This window comes from Petromyzon marinus, chromosome 20 (assembly GCF_048934315.1).
Source record: "Petromyzon marinus isolate PM22_M1 ecotype Great Lakes invasive population chromosome 20, UKy_Petmar_22M1.pri1.0, whole genome shotgun sequence".
In the NCBI taxonomy this organism is placed as follows: domain Eukaryota; kingdom Metazoa; phylum Chordata; class Hyperoartia; order Petromyzontiformes; family Petromyzontidae; genus Petromyzon; species Petromyzon marinus.
The window spans coordinates 6834113-6843091 of NC_133686.1; the positions used below are offsets into that span (position 1 = coordinate 6834113).

Here is an 8979-nt window from a genome sequence, read left to right on the forward strand (position 1 = left end):
TTCTTTTACACGCTGCAAGCCACTTCACCACACTTTTAAAATGATAACTATTTCTTGAACAAAAATTTGCACCTCCAAATCATTACAATGCTATGGGTACGTGTGCTTTTGTGTGCACGTGTGCTTAGAGCTCCTATCCTGGCACAACAAGCACAACAAGCACTGCCACCGCCACTTGGTGGTGATGCCACCGAGACTTGGTGGTGAATAGCAGCCGTTCTTATTGTGTGCGTGTTTGTGGATTGTGTCGGTATGCACGGCATTGTCATATCTGGGCGGCCACGAGTTTAAAAATGAGAATCCTGTTAGACTAAGTACTTAAATAAATAATGAGGTCTGTAGTATGAGAGCCGAGCACGAGACCAGGGAGCTTTCGCATTACAACACCGCCCCTGCCCCCTACTCGGTTTGCCCGCGACGCCAATGCCGCCCTTGACGCCGGTTGTCGTCGTCCCGTGACGTAACGTACGCGGCGTTCCCGCCACCCGCAGGCACCGTGTCCTCGAATTCCGGCCCGACCGGAAGGTGCTCCTGCAGGGCCCGGCGGGCGAGCTGCGCGTGCTGCCCGTGTCAATGGCGCTGGTCCTCATCGGCTCCAACCCGGACCTGTCGTTTCTGGCGTGCGCGGGCCGCTCGCTCGCCATGGACCCGTCGCGTGCCGTCAGCTGCCGCCACAACCCGCTAGACGTGCACCCGTTCACGTACGAGTGCGAGCGGGCGCCGCGCCGCGTCGACGGCTGGGCCCGTGGCGGCGACAACGGCGGCGGCTACGGCGATGGAGGGGGCGACGGTGAAGACGGAGGAGAGGACGGGGCGCAGGGGGTCGGCTGTGGCCTCTTTGCGGTGGGGCCGCTCGTCGGGGACAATTTCGTTCGCTTCTGTCTCGGCGGCGCGCTGGGCGTCGTCGGCTGCCTGGAGAAGCGCTGGCTCCGCCGCTGACGGCCCCTTCGCGACACTGGCCTTCGCCGCCATCGCTGCTTCGCAACGGCTTTGCGACCTTGACAGGCTACCAATGGGTGAATCGCTTCACAGCAGGATGGTGACTCGGCGGCGATAGGGGAGCGAAGCGTGTGTGTTTCGCAATGAAGGGACAAATCGCACCCGGAGCAAACAAAGGAAAACAGAAAGCACTTAGAAAAGGTATCCTCTTTCCGGATATTGTGATGTGATGAGTCGCGAAGGTGTTTGTTAATTTCACCGATTTGACAGATTGCCTTTAAAAGGTGGTTCAACCTTCAAGGCGAGACATTTCTTTTGTTGGAATGCTCGTTTTGTTCGACGTGGTCACAAAAATTGTCAGATTTTGGGGACAGCTGGGGCTTGCAAAAAGAACGTTGCCTTCTGTCAGTGCCTGCGGGGGTTTGCGAGTGCAAGTAGGAAACGCCGAGTCTGTGGCGGGTTGCCACGAATCCTTTTTTTTCCCTGCAGGAGCGGAAACATTGCTGCCAAAACTGTCATTTAGTAGCAGTCGGAGAGACACGAGGAACTTTTATTGGATTGTTACACGGTTGTATGACAGTGCTTAAAAACTCGACGCTTTAATCCCACCCACGCCCTCCCCCACCTCCTCGTCTGTCGACTGGCCTCATGACCAGATGGCCAATCAGCGACTATATTTTTACCGACAGATGTCAACAGATTCCTAATATGCTTACTGTCGTAAAATATAATGTCCCGGTCTCTATAAACTCCTAGAGGAAAAACAAACTTGAATTTGACTATTTTACTACTGATAGTGAACTTAAAATTCATTTTCAAACTACTTGTACTTGATTGATAAGTTATGGGGGTTTTTTCCATTCAATTTTGATATTATAATAGGTAAAAATTTTGATACATTTTTATACTAAAGCACTTTTTTTTTTTACTAACAGCTGGCCTAACTAATAAGCATGCTATGTTCTCGAGTTTTTTTGGAAGACTTAAGTATAACATATACATGTGTATATGTGCGTACACTGTATGTATTGCAAATGTGGCCGGAAATATTTGAAGATACATAAAGTGTTGATTTATGACATAGTAGAAGGCAAATGGTTAATGATTTTACCATGCCATGTTGCCAGGGCTCTCACTGAAAACAATGTGCCAAGGGGATTTATATAATTAACATGCTTACATTTACAGTACATCATGGCTTTTGACTTTAATTTTATAGAAAAATACAACACACAATATTGTGATAAAAAAACTTCCATTAACCGTTTATCTGCTTGCTGCTGACAACGTACTGCTTGGCAGAAAGAACATTACAAGGTGAACTAAATTGACGGGATGATAAAGCAAAGAGAGAGAAACGGAGCAGTAGGTTGAGAATTCTTTCATGTTGTGGCTTGTTTAATACCGATGCGTTGACATGAATGTTTTGATCTGAATGAAGATCTGCCTCCCGGAATACTTTTGAAGGTTTACCAACTAAAGAAATATTTTTGGGGTGGGGGGGGGGGGTGTTTTGAAACATAACGAGGTGTGCCCGTGCCATTTCGCGCCGCTCGTTTGTAAATTTGGGGTGACAACAGACGCAGAAATACAATGGCCGATCTTTCTGCTTGCACTTAACACAGTTGCGCATGACGAGGTGATGTTCAAAGTTTGTTTCTTAAAGAAGCGTCCAACGGGTGTTAATAAAATGGGCCACTCTACAGAACAGCTGCAAGGTTTGCTTAGTGTGCAGCAGCGGTGCACAGGAGCATGTTTTTTTATACTTGACGTAGGGAACGTTCAAATCTTATTTTCTGTTATTTGTACTTGTTCAGTGAGCGACAGCGCTAATGTCCACCGTCCTCCAACATTTGGTTGCCACGGTGGCAAGATGTTAACTCTCACCTGGTATGCAGGAGGTCGTGGGTTCAATCCCAACCCTGACGCCTGCTGTATATTTGGAGTTTGCGTGTCTCTCCGCGTGGTCACGTGGATTTTTCTCCAGGTCGCTTCTGAAAAAGAGATATATAGCTCGGTGGGCCTTACCTGGTAAAATAAAAAATAGTTTTATTTACACCATCTCTTGTATACATTTACAAGCGAGTGTAATGTGTGCACTGATCAGTCGGGGTGTGACGATCATCCTCCCCTTGCGATGTAATCTACCATCGCGATTCTGTTCAATAATCTATTCCGGTTTTAAAACGCCGTGGTGATTGAAGCATTGTCGTGGCTGCAAATTACACGATTGATTTTTAAAAAATGTCGACTATTCCACACGTAATTCGGTGCATGCATTCTTATCCTGCGGAATTATTATAATAACGATTAGATGCCAACTGGGTTATCACATCACAGGATCATGAGATTTGTTGGCTTGGGAATGTTTTTATCCAGCAGTGGTTTAACCTTGGCTTAAATCGATCATTGACAAATCTGCTTTTTATTACCTTTACATAATAGGTATTTTCAGTTGTGATTGGATGGATGATGCTCCCATTAATGATGCGATACAGTAATACATCGGTTAATGAACGAGATGCGTTCCATCATATCACTTTGTTATCAGAAACTTCGTCACCAGAGGTAGATATAACAACTCCGATTAGCACGGTTGGCTACGTATGGTGCGAAAGAAGTTCAACATACATACGTGGGGTTGCGTTCCAGGAGAAGGGGAGTACAACAATAGCCTTCACTTTTTCTGCTTGGTTTAAAGTGGTCTTTCAAGGTGTACTGCGCCAACCCTAATGAACGAGCTATATCACTTGTCATCTCTCCTGCCTTTGCCCTCCTAGTGATCTGCATTTTAGTTTCCAAAGAGAAAGGATTTACGCTGCACCTTTTTCTCCGGCAAGGCCACTAGCGCTAGATTGTCGTTTGGATGACAAAATAGGGGTAGTAAAATTGTTTTACCACTGCATAAAAAAACACGATCGCATTTTACCAACACACGGAGCTCGCGAGCAGTGGCGGGCAGGAGAGGGAAGACCAGGGAAGCACGCCGCTGATTGGGCCAAGAGAGGGGAGACTCGCGACGCTCTTCGCCGATTGGGCCAGTAAACAAACTCCACTTGGCCGTGGCGAGAGGCCATGCGCAGCATTTTCATTAGTTTTACTCTTTTGAATCGCTTTGCATGGTTTCTGAAGGTATTCGTTTTTTTTGTCGATTTTTACAAAAGTAGGGGGCCGATAGGGGCCCTCCACGGTCAACTTGGTGATGAAGGAGCTTCGTTACCAAAGGCTTCGTTAACCGAGGTATTACTGTATAATATTAAAAGAAGTTTGGCTGGCTGGCACACGGGCTGGTAAGTGTGCGATGGTAACCTCGCCGTTTACATTTGTGTGGTGATGTCACCCGCATCCCACAGTGCTGGGCCGGGTTCCTGCGTCGCGGTGATATCATCACGCCCCCCCCAACACCACCCTCAACCCCGGTTATATATCTGGCACAAATGCATGGGCAGAACGAGATAAAATAAAAAAAGGTATACATTTAAAGCATTAAACATGCTTTATGAATATTTATGTAAAGTTTTGTAATGGTTCAGATGAATGTCGATTATGTAATGTGACATACCTGACAAAGGTTTTTCAAATATGTCTTTTAAGTGTATTTTTAACCTGCACTGATCATGCTAACAAGGCACTCTGTGTACCTGCACTGAAGATAGCCATAATGAAAACACATGCCGTCGAATAGGACAATGTTACTCCACCTAGCCGTATACTTTGGAAGACCACCCTTTCCACTTTGTGCTGATTTTCCCAATGTTCACCACACTTGCCATAGGCGACACCTCTTTCATAATTATGTTGTTGATCTTGATACCAAGATCACAAGGGAAACCTACTTTAGGGGATTCCTTGGACCCATAGTTTTGAATTAAAACAACCATTTACCAGCCCAAATTCCACTAAATTGTGTTGATACTGTGTTTTAGGTAATGGCGAGTGAAGACACAAAGTTACAAATGACAATTGAATGCAACGTTCCCACGCGCAATTGGCCTTGAACGGAGTCTCTTGTCAAATATTGTGCTTTTTAACTCGTAGCCTTTCGCGACAAATATTATTCATAAAGGTTTTTGGGTTAGGGGTACGACACATTTATACTCACGCGATCTAACCCCAAAACCTTTATTATGAAAAATATTGTGGCCAGGTTTCTTGTGCAAATTCATGTTCTGGGGATAGCTTAGTGCTGAAGCATCAACACTAATGCACCCATAATATAGTTGTTTTTGGGTTAGACCGTGTAAATATAGATGTGTCGTAAAACCCGCCACCACCCGACTGTCGTGAAAACCTCCCACATGTTAAACTAATGCACCCAATCTCTACTTGATCTGTCCCTTGCATCTTATGAAGCTGCATGCACTAAAAACATTCTAAACTTTCAAACTCCTTAACCACAACCACGAAGGTTTTACATTACCTATTTTTTAAAACTGTTTCAAGGGGCATTTTGTAAAAGTGTGTATACTTGTTAATTTCTACTACAGTTAAGTGACAATACCAAAACGGTTATTTAGATTTTTTTTATTTAAAACTTTCGTGACTGCACGAATTAATATTCCTTGGTTCTTTCGGTAAAGTCACGTAGATAGAAAATAATAATAAATAAAGTGAATAAAAAATAGGCATAGCACTGTTGTTTTCTTGTCAACCTCCACCGTCAGCAGTGTGGGTGTGTGGAGCGAGGTGCAATGATTGCTTGGCGGCCCTTTGGTGTCGACTTACTGCTGGTGTCGGGGTTTTCTCCTTCATTAATGTTAGCTGCCCCGCCCATGTGTCAGCAGACATACTTAGGCTACGCCCATCTCTAAACCTTTAAAAACAGTTTGCCTTTAGAGGCTAACCCCCCTTTTCCTGATGACGACCGCTTGTGTTGCGATTAAAACTTCATGGTTTTTTATTTTCATTACTGAAAGAACCAGAATAAGTCTACATTATAGACTGCCAGTGCGCTCAGTTTAATATCCATTGCTACAGTCTACATTATAGACTGCCGATACACTCCCCAGCTGAAAACCAGGCTACAGTCTACATTATAGACTGCCAGTACGCTCACCGAGATTAACCATTGCTATAGTCTACATTATAAACTACCAGTACGCTCACCAATCTTAATAACCAGGCTACAGTCTACATTATAGATTGCCAGTACACTCCAATTAAGAACCAGTCTCCAGTCTTCATTATAGACTGCCAGTACACTCACCAATCTTAATAACCAGGCTAGAGTACACATTATAAATTGCCAGTACACTCCGATTAAGAACCAGGCTACAGTCTACATTAGTGTTTTTGGTTTTTTATGATTTCTATTTTATTTTTATTCACTTCATTTTTTATTTTTTCTATCTACGTGACTTGACCGAAAGAACCAAAGAATGTGGTTATTTTTTATGTTTCACGTTATTTACTACAGTTGTGCGTAATTACTTGATGGATGTTTTGTGTAACTTACTTTCTGTTTACATTGTACAAATTTCCTAAGTGCAGATGTAACTGTAAGTGGTTTTGTTGCAATGTTTGAAGATGAAATCATGTATGCTATTATGTTGTCTTACATGTTGGTATTTCATGGTTTGGTAATTAACCCTTTCCCATTCCAAGACGTCTGCAAGTTGCAGGATGGGTCCCGTTCACCACTGAATCATGGAACGCGCAAGCGGTTCACGTTACTTTTATTTAGAGGCGCAGCGCCGTTTTTAAACACATTGTACTCACCGCAGAGAACTGTAGCGACACAACCGCACTCTATGATAGCTGGCACCAAACTGTGCCACATACCCTCCTGCATAGCCTTGTGGGAGCCTTGGTACGTCTTCCTACCTGAAGATATATCGATAGTTATTTTTTAGTTTTTCTAATGGAATTGGAAGAAAATCTAATTAAGTACATGTTTGTCATCGGAATGGGAAAGGGTTAACATGTTGAATATCGTTAACCCGTCCACTTTTGAACTTGCCCAATTGCCCTTAGAACCCTAAGGAGGCTTGGGACTATCCAAGCAAAAGGGAGACCTGTTGACAGCAGGAATTCTGAGTTCATTTAACAGACAGTACGCATGTAGAATTAAGAAATAGTAGTGCCTGGAATTTTGATCACTTGTTTTAACACACATAACACTTCGTCCGGCTGTGATTTGACAATGGTAATTGATGATTTTGATTATCAGAATTGTTTAATATTCTCATTATTTATATATATGATGTTCTCACGTACTTTTGTTTTTCCAACTTGGGCATGGCAGATAAGCAATAACAAATCACATTTTTCCTTTTTTTGCATCGCCATACTGAAGTTATAAAAAAATCACGCGTAAAGATTTCTCCGATATTAGTACAGTAGAAATCTTAAACATCCGCGGATCCAATCCGCAAAAAACCCTATAATTCACGCATCGACGGTTTGCGAATGCCCCGTAATCCGCAGCGCGCCGCAGCAGATTTTAAACGCACCGTGGGCGACATACCACGACCCGTAGATGTGGGCAGGGTTAATTTGACAGCTGCAGTTGAAGCTCGCGGTTAACGCTAGATTCATACTATTATTTTGCAGCAACAAAAAAAACATTCGGTTTATGCAGATTCGTGGGATTTCTGCTGCATGTCCATAATTTTATACAGGCGGAGTTCTGTACTAAGGTTACTTTTAAAATAATTACCAACTTTCAGCCCACTCTGCCTTTTCTCATTAACTCTGGCAGTACTTCTGTTAACTTCGTTGTGTAGTTTTGCACCTGCTGTCGCTTTCCAAATATTGGAAAAAGACAACCTCTATTCCACGAGACCTTGAGTTGTAGATATCGTAGGGGGAATTCTAAAAGGTCCTGGTAAACCCAAGACTTTACTCGAAAACCACTGGTAAGTGTTCTGCAGCGTGGTATTATGAACACTTTTGTTTATTGTATAATTTTGCGGTTTAACAATTTTACATTTATCTAATCACTACTTTGCAGATGCTTCTAAAACTTGGAATAAGTTTAACCGTTTGTGTATAATTGATTTTTATTTTCATTTACAAAACTGTCCACCATGTGTGTATGTATTGTCGCCTTGCAAGATTAATTTTGCTTATAGTTTTTTTTGTTATACGTTAATTGTGACCTAACAGTGGAAAAGGCCATTTTCAAAGTGCCGTTTGAGGGTTGACTAAATTGGGATTTACATTAAACTGCCCTCATAGCTGATGCAAACCATGAAACCCATTGATTAAAAAAATGGTTTTCTTAAAATGTGCTGTACCTCCATGAAAACAATGCGAATCTACGCTTCGTTGCACTCATGTGCTTAATGTGTTCTTTATTGTTACAAAATAAAGTGACGATTTATTTCTAAACAAACGTGTTGCCGAATTTGTATTCCGATGTGCTCCCAACGTTCATAGTTAAATCGCGATTGTGTTTGAAGTCACCGGTTCGATTCCATCTGCTGGCGCCGCGGTTGAAATAATGGGGAAAGTTAATTTACCTGGTCAAATAAAAAATAGTTGGCCCTTTCATCAGCAGTGGCATGCGCAAGCAAGCAGATAATGTTAGGCTATCACCTTTTACCTGAGAAATGAGGGCAAATATACCACGTGACGACTTATGCCGCTTTGCGGTTTGTCCACTCATACCTGCCAAGCCAGTCGATCTATTTCATCAGCTAACAGTCGATTAAACGATCATCGTTTCCTGGCTTGAGCAACCGGTAATTATTAATCGATTATGAAAATGGTTAGCTTTTTACACAACCCTATGAATCCAGTATCCTGGATTCGATACCCGGCCACGCCTCACCAGTGTCGAGAGATGTCTATATCTGAACTCTTCCTGACCAAACAACCCTCATGACAGAGACGTGTGATACAGGGTTGTCGAGTGTTATTTTCACGAGAGTAAACGATGTTATGGTTTTGGAGGTTGTACGCAGTTGTACAGGTCTCCCTCGTTTTATGCGGTAGTCGATGCATTCCCAAACAAATGGCACACAAAACGAAAACCGCACGAGGAGACAACTGCTTGCCCAGTTGCACATACACTACACACACACACAAACAATGTTG

At 43.2% G+C, this 8979-nt stretch overlaps 1 protein-coding gene across 3 annotated transcripts in view; it reads left to right on the plus strand.

Moving 5' to 3' along the window:
• The window catches only part of LOC116944156 (oxidative stress-induced growth inhibitor 1-like), a 29183-nt gene extending 20908 nt beyond the window's left edge, over window positions 1-8275 (plus strand). For all 3 annotated transcript variants that reach the window (XM_032957634.2, XM_032957635.2, XM_076068275.1), the window contains exon 7: window positions 492-8275. In XM_032957634.2, the coding sequence (XP_032813525.2) occupies window positions 492-939 (448 nt within the window). In that variant the 3' untranslated portion in view covers window positions 940-8275. The remainder of the gene's footprint in view (window positions 1-491) is intronic.
• Window positions 8276-8979: the final 704 nt, after the last annotated feature.